Genomic DNA, 14364 nt, shown 5'->3' on the forward strand with positions numbered 1-14364 from the left:
CCAAAAACTTGACATCCTAAAGATGACATTTTTGATAAGTGAGTTTGTTGAAAATTAGATTGTTTCAGTCAGACGTCTGAAACACCCATCAGACATGGGTGTTTATGGCTAGTTGTAGTCTCCATGTATACCAATTACCTTTTCAAAAGACTACCCAAGGGGATTTGTCATTTGACAGATTGTTTAAAATTTAGCTACATGTGAAAATATGGTGAAGGTGAGATTCAATTTGGCTGTCAACCTACTTGACCCTTTTAGCTTTCATTTTAAAAAATCCTTCAGGCCTTTGTAGGTTCTCAATAGTTCACAGTTTTGTTTGTTTGGTTGATTGCTTTGTTTTCATTTTTCTTAATTAAAAGTTTGTTTGTTTGTGCTTTTAATTCCACAAGTGGGAAATTTAGGAAAATGATCTTAATTTCTTAAATTTACAACACTCACTTCTTCTCTTTCAGAAAACAATAAGCTTAGTTTGATATCAAGCCATAGCTTGAAAAGTGAATTACATAAATAAGAATAAGACCCCTATTCTCTGAATATAATGAGGCCAGTGTCAGATGAACAACTGTTTATTAAGCAGGGAAAGCTTTGTAGTAGGAAAGAAAATGATGTCTTGAAGAAATAATAAGCTTTTACTTTTGGATTTTTTTCTTTTTTATTGTATTTATTGTGCTATACATTTTTCTCCACTTCCCTCCCTTCCTCCCCTTTCCCTTTCTACCTTTTCGCATGACCCCCATGTTTCTGATTTACTCAGGAGATCTTATCTTTTTCTACTTCCTATTTAGATCCATGTATGTCTCTCTTAGGGTCCTCTTTGTTGTCTAGGTTCTCTGGGGTTGTGGATTATAGGCTGGTTTTTCTTTGCTTTATGTCTAAAAGCCACTTATGAGAGTACATATTATATTTGTCTTCCTAAGTCTGGGTTACCTCACTCAATATGGTTGTTTCTTAGAGACACCCATTTGCCTGTAAATTTCAAGATGTTATTATTATTATTATTATTATTATTTGCTGAGTAGTACTCCACTGTTTAAATGTACCACATTTTCTTTATCCATTCTTCGGTAATGGGGCTTCTAGGTTGTTTACAGGTACTGGCTATTACAAATAATGCTGCTATGAATATAGTTGAGCACATGCTCCTGTGGTATGAATGACCCTTTTGGATATATACACAACATAGTAAAAATGGCAATCTTACCAAGTAATCTGCAGATTCAGAACAATTTCCATCAAAATCCAAGCAAAATTCTTCACAGACCTTTAAAGAACAATACTCAATTTCATTTGGAAAAACAAAAAAACCAGGATAGCCAAAGCAATCTTTTACAATAAAGAAACTTCTGGAGACATCACTACCCCTGACTTTAAACTCTACCATAGAGCTACAGAAGTGAAAACAGCCTGGTATTGGCATAAAAACAGACAGGAGGACTGATGGAACTAATCGAATATCAATCCACATACCTATGAACACCTGATTTTTGACAAAGAAGAAAAAAATATTAAATGGAAAAAAGAAAGCATATTCAACAAATGGTGCTGTCGTCACTAGATATCAACATGTAGAAGAATGCAAATAGATCCATATCTATCACCATGAACAAAACTCAAGTCCAAATGGATGGAAGACCTGAACATAAAACCAACCACACTGAACCTTATAGAAAAGGAAGTAGGAGGTACACTTGATTACATTGGCGCAGGAGACTACTTCCTAAATATAACCCCAGTAGCACAGACACTGAGAGCAAAAATTAATAAATGAGACCTCTTGAAACTGAGAAGCTTCTGTAAAGTAAAGGACACTGTCAACAAACTTTTGAGTGTAAAATAATCATATATGTCTGAGAAGAAAGCGGCACGGGAGTTTGTTCTGAAACTACAACCAGCAAGAACAGGTCAGGGGATAAACTATAGAATTGCTACAGTTCTATAATGGGAAGGTGACAGACTAGCAAATTAAATGACTTAGGCATATTGAAGGGGCTACAGTCTCTTCACCTATGGCATGGAAATAATACTCAACCTTAAAGATTATGATTATACTTTGTGAAATGTTGTGACAATAATTAGCAAAAGCATTCAACTCATAGTTAAGCAGCAAGTTTATAAAATCTATAATGTTGCCAGACAGTTCATGGCCAGCAAATACAATATGAAGCTAGAGCAGCAACTCTGAGCCAAATTTTGAGAGACTTGATTGGGAGTCTAATGAACTTGAACCTTCATCTTACTAGATGTAATTGTGCCAGCATTAGTAAACATTCTGAAAAAAAATAGAAAAAAAGAGCATCTTACATTACTTTTGAGAATTCATGGTGAGCAAGATGGGACTGCAGGGCAGACTGGGGACTTGTGTGAAGGAAGTTTGGACTTGATGACTAAAGGGAAAGATGATATTTTTGAGTTTGTGTTTTGTTTTTTCTTCCACAGTCATTAGTGAATTCCAAAGGCAACAACTGGCATCTGTGAGCTATTCCTCCCGCTATGCTCTGGGCCTCTTTTATGAAGCAGGCATGAAGATTGACGTCCCTTGGGCTGGCCAGTACATCAGCAGTAATCCCTGTATACGCTTCATCTCCATTGATGATAAGAAACGCAATATAGGTCAGTACTCCCGTTATTTCCCTTGAACACAGCAATGATGGTGGGTGTGGGTTGAGAAAAATGCTGTTTAATTGAGTGTTGCCATTCTGAACAGAGCAAGTGTTTAACTCCAAGCCACAGGGGATAAAACATAATGTCACATTTGCTCAGTCATGAAGTACACAGTGAAACCAGAAAGGTTTTCCAGAAAATCTTGTACCACGTGGTTTGTTTTACTGAGTTCATACAAATACTGTCAGAAGGTTAAGATTGCAAAATAGCCTGGGTTCTCTTTCTTTAATTTGCATATGTGTATATGTAATGTTTCTCTCTTTGTCTGTTTTTTGGAGAGATTCCGGTGGGTTATTTTGTTTAGGCTTTTTAAATTTGGTAATTGCTGACCTTTCACTTCCCCAGCTATATTAAAAGGTAAATTTACAATGCTATGAAATCTATCAATTCTGTAATATTTTGATGTCTATGTACATTTCATCTTTTTTAAATGAAGTAAAATTGGTTCACATACAATATAACTAAAGTGATTGACAAATGTCTCATGAGAACCTTCCTAGGACTCAGTGAACTCCACACTCTACCTTTTGGTTAAAGATAGTTCTAAAACTTAAATTTTATTTGCAAGACCATGTGTTGTAGAGGCATGATCTCTGAGAGTTTCAGGTCTGCACAGCAAGTTCTGGGCCAGCCAGAGGTGCAGAGTAAGTCAGGGAAAACACACACATACATGCTGCACAGGGAGAGAAAGAGAGAGAGAGAGAGAGAGAGAGAGAGAGAGAGAGAGAGAGAGAGAGAGAGAGAGAGGAAGGAGGAAGAAGGAAGGAAGGAAGGAAGGAAGGAAGGAAGGAAGGAAGGAAGGAAGGAAGGAAGGAAGGAAGGAAAGTTGAATCACAAGGAAAAGGTAACTGATTTCAGAGAAAAGTGTGTGTATTCATATCCATAGCACTGTGGTAATGTCTGAGGTAATGTCTTCATAAATAAACTGTGATGATCTAAGGTGATAGAACTCAACAAAAGGAATCTGGTTGAGTTTGTTACAGCACTTCACTGTACAGCAACGCTGTCAGTGACCCATTAGTTGGAAGTCTTGGCTGATAAAATCACCAACTCATGTCTCTTGGCTTGCCAGAAGTTTATAACAGGCCTCAGCTGGAGTGTTTTCTCTGTCAGAGGACACAGTCCCAGAAAAGATGTTTCTCCTACAACTTAAAACTCCCCAAGGGCTGTGCTACTTATGTTAGCATAATACCACATCTGATCAGCAGCTAGGAACTGCCTGTAACAGCAGTGGGCATTAGCTGTGAGGTGTAACCATGCCAACTCTACACCTGTGTGTTCTGAGGAAAGGCAAATAGTCCCCGATCTTCTCAAGTTATATATCATGACTTAGACATTATCTTAGGATCTCTATGAGGATATATATTCAGCGTGTGTAACAAAAAAACATGTTTAAACAATATAAGATCATTTGTGTGATTTACTATGGACAAATGACACATTTCCTAGATTGATGTGTTAGTGACATAGGGAGTCTCTCAGTGATAGAACGTTTGTCTCATATATACAAAGATGTGGGTCCAACCCTAGCACAAAATAAAATGAAGAAAGAAATTCATAAGTAAAGCCTATGCTGCTCAGTGTTTTTATCACCATGACAAATACCTGAGTGATATGGGATTCCCCTCTGTATGCTGTGAATACCATTGGTTAACAAAGAAGCTGCTATGGGTCTATTGCAATGCAGAATAGGGCAAGGTGGGAATTCCCAGCAAATAGAGGAGGAGAGAGTAGGCGGAGTCAGGGTGAAGACACATAGCCACCCAAGGAGACAGATGCAGGACTCTGGATAGAGCCTTACGGGTAAGCCATAACCATGTGGTGATACAGATTAATGGAAATGAGTTAATTTAAGATATAAGAGATAGCCAATAAGAAGCATGAGCTAATAGACCAAACAGTGTTGTAATAATACAGTTTCTGTGTGATTATTTTGGGTCTGGGTGGCCAAGAACAAACGAGCAGTCTAAGTCAACACCTGAGAGATCAACTTAAAAGGAAGAAAACTTGGCTCTGGCTGGTGATTCCTAAAGTGTCAATCCATGGTCACAACAACAGAAACTCTCACTAAGATACAACCTTTTTGTACTATTTCAGTAGATTTATGTTTCCTTGAGTGAGATTAGGTTAAATAGCTGGGTTGCCTGTAGAGGACAGAGGGCTCTTTTCTCCTGGGAAAGTCACCCAAAAAGGAGAGGAAGAGTCTATCTCTGAACAGATTAAGTTTTCTCTACAAGTGAGGTGGGAGGGTGTGTGAAAGCACCCATACAACACTGAAGTGATCATTTATAAAACCGAATGGGTCGAAAAAGCAAAACATAATATCAAGAATCTCTCATGGTTGTCAATTTTTGTAATAATAAGTTTCTCTTAATATCAGCCACCGCACAATTTTAGAACCAAGGCACCAGATAAGTTAGAAATCATGTTTGGCTATATTCCTATTGTGGTGGTGCTCCAAGTTGCCAAGGAATACCTGCCTTCTTCTGTCAACTACATGGAAACTTATCTTCTCTGGTGTGTGCATTCACTTGTATAAAGCCTATAGCAACAACTTTTCTTAACAAAAATCTAAGCACCTTCACTTCAGCTGTTTTATTTTTTCTATCAGGACCCAGAGTACTAAGTGTGTCAAGCTGACTTAACACGATATAAATGCTTTTATAGTGTAATCCCATGTGTTTTAGCATATTAACATCGAACTAGTTGAGTAAGAGATATGTGTTGTTGTTGTTTCTCTAACACCACACTATATCTAGCCTTTGGTGGGTTTTCTTGAGTGAAGGAATAGTACCATAACACACACACACAAAAATAATGGAGGGGACATTTGTGTTCTGTCCGGGTAGAGCAATGTAAATGTAAACAGGATACACAAAACTTACCAGAATTGAGAACAAAATGCAGTAAGTCTCCAGGGACAGAAGATAAAAAGAAATGACCCAGACCTATGAAGGTCAGGGCATATTCATTTGACAGGTGTTGGAAACAGGCAGTAGGTGCAGAACACCACAGACAGAACCAACTTTCCTTTTAAGGAAAGGAAAAAACTTCCAAGGTGTACCAGACCCAATTTCAAGTGCCAACAGTTTGAATATGAGTCAGTATTGATTCGTGATCTCAAAATGTATGCTGTGGGACACAGGTTCCTTTGGTGCTCTTTTTCCAATGAGCTTTGTTATCAAATCAGTTTTTTGACAGATTTACCCCTAATGTAGAGACTTTCACAAAATACTTTATTAAAAGAGATTTCTATAGAAAAGACACTTTCAATTATTCAAGAATTTTACAAATGTACTCTATAATGGGTCATTTGAAGGTACATCAAACCTATGAAAATTTTTCAGTATACACTGATAAATCCCGACTTGATGTTATCTTTTGTCTATGTGGCAGGAACATCAGGCCAGATAAGTCTGGTCCTGAAAGCATTTAATCTTATGGAATTAATATCTGAGGTATTATAGGTTTTTAAATGCCTTTATCACTTTAATAGTTTGGATCTTGAAAGTCTCCTAAAGACTAATGTGTTTAAGAAGCCTAACCTCCACTTGGGAAGAGATGTAAACATAAGAAAGTGAGACCTAGTCACCTGGGCTGTGCCCTTGAAGGGCATGCTGGGACCCCAGTGCTTCTTTTTCTCTCTATTTTGTTTCCCAGCCATGAGGTCAGCAGCTCCAGCTGTGGTGTGCTTCCTTACCACAAGCCCAATATCAATGAATTCAAGCACAATGGGCCAAAACCTCAAAACCTCTTAGCCAATGTAAACCTCAGATTTTTATTAAAATATTATAATGAAAAGCTCCCTAACTCACTTCAATGATTTTTGAAATTATTTTTAAGATTAATGATTAAGATAATGTGGGAGAACTTCATAATAAAATTAAGATCTAGGTTAAAATTCTTGTTCTGAAACCGTCTAGTAATATGCTCTAGCATGAACCTTGTACTTATCAGATTATTTTAAATAGCAAGCACATGTAAAACTTTAATGACCTAAGTATGACAGATGTTTATTTCTTGATCGGCCCAAATGGGTATTGATTGGTAGGTATCTTTCTTCAAAAAGCTTTTTTAGACAATAAACATTCAAGGTCATGGAAATCCCAGTCATCTGGTTTGATCCTCATATGTTGTACATCTGTATCAAATTATCACTGTGTCCCATAAATAAATGCAATTAGTAAAACATGGTGGAAAGATGGCTCAGTGGTTAAAAGCACTGACTGCTCTTCCTGAGGACCTTCGTTCAATTCCCAGCACCCATATGGCAGCCCACAACTGTTAACTCCAATCTCAGAGGATCTGATGCCTTCTTCTGGTCTCTATGGGCACTGCATACACATAGTACACAGATATACAGGCAAGCAAAGTTCACATACACAGCAAATAAAAACTTTTAAAAGGTTTGTGGATATTTAAGAATATTAGAATAAAAAGTAAATTATTAATGGACACAGAGTTCTCTATCTTTCAACTTACTATCTCTATAGGTATTCAATAAATTGATGGAAGAAGGGGAAGAATAGATCTACAGACAATATACATTAGGTAGGCTCACATTCTGTTAATTAGAGCACAATGAAGTCAAGTTGGACCTGTCTTTTACCCATACATATAGGAAGAAGAAAAATAGGTTTGGTAAACATATTGCCAGTTCTTGCTGTACTATGCAGTCTATATTATTCTATAGAACTTACTTAGACATATATGAATGATAAATAGTCCTCAAATACAAGTGCAAATCTTTTAACATGTAGTTACTACAAAGGACATACAACAGTAATTCCAAGAAAGGCTACACACTCAGTAAATAAGGATTCCAAATACAATTAGCAATGTTGTTCATATAGAGAGGGCAAGAATATGCCATATCAGTGATGTGTTTACCACCTGAGATATCTGAGACACCTCAAACATCTTGAATTTGGTGTTAATCTAAGCCAGGAGTTAAGTTGTTCATATTCAGCTTACACCTACCAACTTACTAATTGTATAACAATAAATGACTTAACCTCTCTGCATCCTCATCAGTACTGTTAGGTATTAATAATCCAGAAGAGTTATTGAAGAGTAAACAGTTTGGGTATATATTTCAAGTAAGGGCTTTACATGGCACTTAGCAAATGATAATAAGTCAGTGGGTCTGGTACCTAGTAGTATATTTAAAGATTCTCAGAGTAAATAGCAACCATGCTAAAATAATAGGCAGTAACAACTTACAAAACTGTATTATAGAAATAGCAGGTTTTAAGTTTAATTATAAAACTGATGCTTCCATATAAATCAGATAAGACATTTTAATTAGGAGAAGTCAAACACTAATTGCAAATAGGCATTATTATAGTTATGCTATAGAGTATCATAGGACATATATATGGATATTATCAAAACTTGGAGTAATGACTTAACAAGAAAGTTATATATTTAAACATGTAAAAAATATCTATATACCCACTCATATATAACATATGTAAGCACTTTTATAAAAATGCATGTTGTATATGTATATATTAGTATTTTAGAGTATTAAGTATAAGTTGTGATATAATCTCATTTTATGTGTTTCCTACATTTGAACACAAACGGTCTTTCATTAGAGAATGAAATAACTCAGCCTATTTTGTAAGGAGAACATTTGCATACAAAATCATACCAAACAACAGACCCCTTTTAGCCTCTGGTTGCCCTGTCAATCTGTCCTCAATGGGAGATTACATCTAAAATAACACTTGTCCACCCACTGGCCAAGCAATTTGTTTCAGTATGATAATTGGTGCCAGGGTTGGAAAGAGAATACCAGCTAAGTCAACTAAATGTATACATCAGAAATAGTCCGAAGTATGAAGAATATTACTAGGGTGTGTGTGTGTGTTTTTCTGTGTCTGTGTCTCTGTGTGTCTATCCTGTGGTGCACACATGTGTGAGCACACAAACACAGTGACAGTTTCTTTCAGCTAGGTTAAAAGTCCAAGATTTTTTAATTACATGTTTTCCATTTTTAACTTATTCAGTTGGACAAATATGCACAAATAAGCTTTGAAGGCTTTCTTCATGCCAATCATTGCACAAAGAACCGACAATTCCTAAATCTCCAAGGTAGTTTCATGAAGTGATCAAATGGAAGCTTCTGAAGGTCGAAGGCTCCATTTGTCTTTGCTTCACTGAGACTTCTAATAAGTAGAAAGCCATGTAAGGACCTCAGCAATACAGAGTGTAAACATAGAGGAATTTTAAAAGAATACTTAGAAGCTTTGTCATCACACACCAAGTAATTATTTTAGGTGAGAAAATAAAGGATGAGCCTAAGGGATTTAAAGATTTTTAAATTGTTTGTTGTGTAAGTTACTTTGCAACGTTCCTGTAACTTCCTACTGCCTCAAGATGATCCTTATCTGAGCAATTGTTTCATGTCCTTGCTTCTTTTTTGCTTGGAAAAAGGCTGGTGTGATATGTTAAAGATCAGGTACTTTTTGCAATATATTGGCTGAAATTATGTAGAAATGTTTAAATGGGTTCCTTAGCAGAATCTCTTGTCAGCTGAATTAATATGGCAACCCTCACATCTGGACAAGAACCTTATTTTGAACTAAGAAAGAATTCATCCTCTGGAATAGAAAGCACAAGTCAGTGTTTCCATAATACCTGCAACCATGTCAGCTGTTAGAAGAGAGAGAAACTGAACAAAGGCTATGTCTGTAAGACTGGGCTGTTTTGAAAGATCTTCAAGTTAGGTCCTTATTGCGCTCTGAAATGAGGCTGTCAGCACTGAGCTGTAAGCCAGGGCTCAAAATAATGTGTGCTGCTCAGCTTCCCAGACAAGTGCCTGCTCTTCATCATTCTGGAGGCATCTCAAAGCCTTTGCAAGCTGAGAACTATATTGTAAAATTGTGGAAAATTCAGACAGCTTGTGAGCCTCGGGTCCTGAGAAATAGCAAAGGCTTGAGCTGGATGAAAGCTTGACAAGTCTTCAATTGTGTTCCATTTTCACCTGTGACCATGACAACAGTATCCAGAAGATACGGGGTCATTCCTTTACCTAAAGGCCCTCCAGAAAACAATTTCACCGTTTCTCTTACTGTCAAGAATTTTTCCTCAGATAAATTTGAATGTCTCATGGGCTAAGGGACTGCTGATCTCAGCAAAATTAGAGGTTCTGTCCTTCAGTGTAAATATGAGCCATCATTTTCCATACATGCTATAAAGTCACTGGTCCTTCTTATCCTGATCAATATTGAAAATTGACATTATCATCATGGGATCAAAGGATTGAGTATCTAGTGTTTACCAAATATTTTCTGAGATAGCCATATCTCATATGCAAGTCTGAAGAGCCCTTCCCTGTCCCTGAAATAACACTTGAGAATGTGTAACTTTGCACTGGCCATCCACTTAGCTTGCCAGGAAAAGAAATGGCTGGGTAACAAATTGTTTACCTTTAAGGCAAACTAGGAACCTGTTACTGTTACCCTTAAATTATAAAAAATGAATGAACTCTCCATTAAATTGATAGATCTGAAGGCCACTGAATAATAAATGAATCTCTAGCAATAGTGAATAGAAACCAGCTCTTGGTGACTAGAATATTAAGTGAATGGGATATTGGAACTACTGGACTATAAGGTATTACCAATGAGATCTGGAAGCTTTACTGAAGCTTTTTTTTTTTCCAAGAGGTATCCTCAGTACCATTTTACCAAGGTCCCTGGAGAATGTACATCTGCTTTCAATGGTGCCCTGTAATGTAGACTTTAATTTCCAAAGTTACACTTCAAAGAATCCTGCTGTTCTCTTTGTGAAAGATATTTCTTTTTAGTACTTGGTTGAAAAACAAATGTGCTCCAGCTGAGATATTTAACTTAGAAAATATGTGATAAACTCGATAAAGTTGATGTTTCTCCAAGTTAGCAGTTTTCTGTTTGAATATTAAAATATTATTCGGGATGGTGTCTTAGTTACTGCTCCCTTGCTGTGAGAAGACATCACCACTGAGCAAATCATATAAGAGAAATCATTCCATTGGTGGCTTGCTTACAGTTTTAGAGTGTTAGTTCAAGAAGATCATGGAGACAAACAAACAAGCATGGTGCTGGAGCAGTAGCTGAGAGCTTTACATCCTGATCCTCAGGAAGCAGGCAGACAGACATAAAGGCAGAGGCAGAGAGAGAAAAACAGAGACAGACATAGATAGGGGCAGAAACAAAGAGAGACATAGACAGAGACAGAAACAGAAACAGAAACAGAGAGATATAGACAGAGACAGACAGACAGAAACAGAGAGACAGAGACATAAAGAGAGAGACAGAGACAGAAGCAGAGAGACAGAGACAGACAAAAACAGAGAGACATAGACAGAGAAAGAAACAGAGAGACAGAGACAGAAACAGATTGAGAGACAGAAACAGAGACAGAGAGATATAGAGACATAAAAAACAGAGAGAGAGGGGGCTGGAGAGATGGCTCAGAGGTTAAGAGCATTGCCTGCTCTTCCAAAGGTCCTGAGTTCAATTCCCAGCAACCACATGGTGGCTCACAACCATCTGTGAGGGTCTGGTGCCCTCTTCTGGTAACACAGACAGAATATTGTATACATAATGAATAAATAAATATTTAAAAAAAAACAGAGAGAGACAGAGACAGAGAGACATAGACAGAGACAGAAACAAAAACAGAGAGAGACAGAAACAGAAGCTAGGCCTAGAATGGGCCCACCCTCATGACACACCTCCTCTAAGAAGACAGCACCACCTAATCTTTGCCCAATATTTTCCCAACTGGAGACTGAACATTCAAATATATGAGCCTATGGGTACCATGTCATTCAAACCATCACAAATAGTAATCTTTCACAAATAAGTTCATCTTTAATCCAGCGTTGGTGGGTAATTAACTTTTTATAGGTGATCAATTACCAGTGTTATTCAGCATAGTGCAATGGACTTTATTTATAAGAGAGAGAGAGAGAGAGAGAGAGAGAGAGAGAGAGAGAGAGAGAGAGAACAAACTGTCTTTTTTCATTATACATACCAATCCAAGTTCCCACTCTCTCCCCTCCTCCCATTCACTCCACTTATCCTCCACCCCATCCCCCATCCACTCCTCAGAGAGGGTAAGGCACATTGCTTTGAGGAAGGTCCAAGGCCCTCCCTACTATATCTAGGCTGAGCAAGGTATCTATCCAAAAAGAATAGGTTCCTAAAAAGCCAGTACAAGCAGTAGGGATAAATCCTTGTGGCACTGCCAGTGGCCCCTCATTCTGCTCCAGTCATGCAACTGTCAACAACACTCTGAGGGACTAGTTTGATTCTATGCTTGTTCCTTCCCAGTCAGTCTAGAGTTGGTGAGCTCCCATTAGCTCAGGTAGACTGTTTCAGTGAGTGAACCCATCATTGTCTTGACCTCCTTGTTCATACTCTCATTCCTTCCACTCTTCAACTGGACTTTGGGAGCTCAGTTCAGTGCTCCAACGCGGGTCTCTTCTGTTTCTATCAGTTGCTGGATGAAGGTTCTATGGTGATATTTAAGATATTCATCAGTCTGACTACAGGGCAAGGCAAGTTCAGGCCTCTTCTCCTCTATTGCTTAGGGTCTTAGCTGGAGTCATTCCTGTGAATTCCTGGGAATTTCTCTAGAGCCAGGTTTTTTGCTAGCCCCAGAATGGCTCCCTCAATCAAGATATCTCATTCCTTGTTCTCATCTCTGTCCTTCCTCCATCTTGACTATGCAATGGACTTTAAAACATACAATCCTATCTTTAAGTTGTAATTCAGCACTTAGGTTGACCCACGTGATGTTGCTCCTTTCTCTGTAGAGTAAAATCTGTTCAATGCCAGCATCTTCATGTCACTCAACTAACAACTGTGTAGCCATGTTTCTTGGTTGTTCTGAGTTTCCTAGTGCTGTATGGAAAGTATTATACTGTCTCTCTAAAAATGTTATAAGGATTGAATAAAATAGTATATACAAGTAAAAAAATTTATGCTATTAGTCTATTATTTATTTAAGCATTCTCATTTTGAAAATGAGACAAAATGCCAGTGTGATGGGTGTTTCAAATTTTATCCTTGTTAAAGTGACAGCTCTTACATCTAGTGTGGCTAAACAATATCTTAAGGCGTTAAAATCGGAGCACAATACATTCAATGGGGTTCTTCCTGTTGGTGAAGTCTCAGATCCCTTTTCAATAAGACTTTTGTTTACAAGATGATGCACAGACTCTCAGCGAGTAGGACAGCATCTAAAGAGAACTGACTGCAAAGATTAAGATTATTTCAAAAGCAAGGTTCAAAGTTTAACTACAGAGCCTTATCACAGGAAATTGCTCGACTAAGTTCCATAAAAACTTTATGTCACAGCATTTTTAACTGCCCAGAATCACTAGTCCATCTTTTTGCCACTTTTAACATTATTGACTCCATTCAGCCTAAAGAGTCTTTACCTTATTACTAGTGACATTCTTGTTATTAAGTGGGTGAAGAAGACTTTGATGTACTCTCTAAGTTCCTGTACAGACCTTGGTATATTTAATGGTGGATCCCCCTATAAACCTCATATATTGCTCACTTACATATATGAGTTATTCTAATATTTAATATTCGTTTATATCATGCAGGGATGTTGAATTCCCTACATGATATAAACGGATATTAAATATTAGAATCTGAAAAGAATCTGTGGGAATTCCATTAATATTTATAACTGATCTATGAGACTAGGGGAAATCTTTTAGTATATTTCAAATTCATAATTGTAATAACATAGCATCCTTGAAATTAAAATAGTTTATTTCTCAGTGAAATAGATTTCTATCTATGTATTGCTAGCGAATTCTTTGCTGCTGTTTTTATATGTCCTTACTCTACTTAGTAGGGTCAGGAAGGTCATTTGAAACCTGAGGTCAATTGGGTCTAATTCTATTTTTATTAAAAACAAAATCCCTGTTTGTTTCCTGTCCCTTATTTTCATAATAATGGCTTCTCTAGATTGAAGAATTTCGTCTTTGATTGAAGAACCTTGCCCAAGTACACAGATAGAATCTTTAATATTTTTTAAGTCAAAATATAACAAGAAGGATAATTTCATTCATCTTACTAGGAAAGGAGATAAGAATGCCCACAGTGGCCTGGATGATTTCCTCTACAAAACAGGACAGGAACATTATAGAACTAGCTTAAATACCTTCACCATCTTATTGGTCTCAGATCTTAAAATTTAAAAATTTTTATAATATCAAAGCAACAAATGTATTAAAGCAAAGCTTTTAGTCAACTCTAGCCCAGAGATATATTTCATCTTTTCACAGAATTGCTTTGAACAGTGACAGATCTAAAGCTGAACCCAGCCATGCAGCTACTACAGTGACAACGTGATATTCTAGTGCGCAGGCTCAGGAGGAAGTGCTGCCTGGTTCTGGAAAAGCAGGGCAATCACAACATCACTTACATACAGGACAAAATTCCATACAGGACAACAGTTCCATGTAGGACAGAACAGCAACACACAGTAAAAGGTGACTTCCTAGCACTGCTAAGTACTGAGGAAGATGGAGCACTTCAGTAGACTGTCATAGAAAACCTGGGTTTTTGTACATATTGTGAAAAGAAACTGCAGCTAGCGAGAGCCTAAAGTCAAATGTGAGTTGGGTTAAGCCCCCTGCCCTAGGGACCTGAGCAAGGTCCAGTTAAAGACGATTGAAACCTTCTG

The 14364-nt window shown here is 37.4% G+C and overlaps 1 protein-coding gene across 1 annotated transcript in view; it reads left to right on the forward strand.

The window, feature by feature from the left end:
- Rnls (renalase, FAD dependent amine oxidase) overlaps positions 1-14364 on the forward strand; it is a 262021-nt gene that overhangs the window by 204750 nt on the left and 42907 nt on the right. The window contains exon 5 of the mRNA XM_057778762.1: positions 2437-2610. Within this exon, the coding sequence (XP_057634745.1) occupies positions 2437-2610 (174 nt within the window). The remainder of the gene's footprint in view (positions 1-2436; positions 2611-14364) is intronic.

This window comes from Chionomys nivalis, chromosome 8 (genome assembly GCF_950005125.1).
Source record: "Chionomys nivalis chromosome 8, mChiNiv1.1, whole genome shotgun sequence".
NCBI classification, from domain to species: Eukaryota; Metazoa; Chordata; class Mammalia; order Rodentia; family Cricetidae; genus Chionomys; species Chionomys nivalis.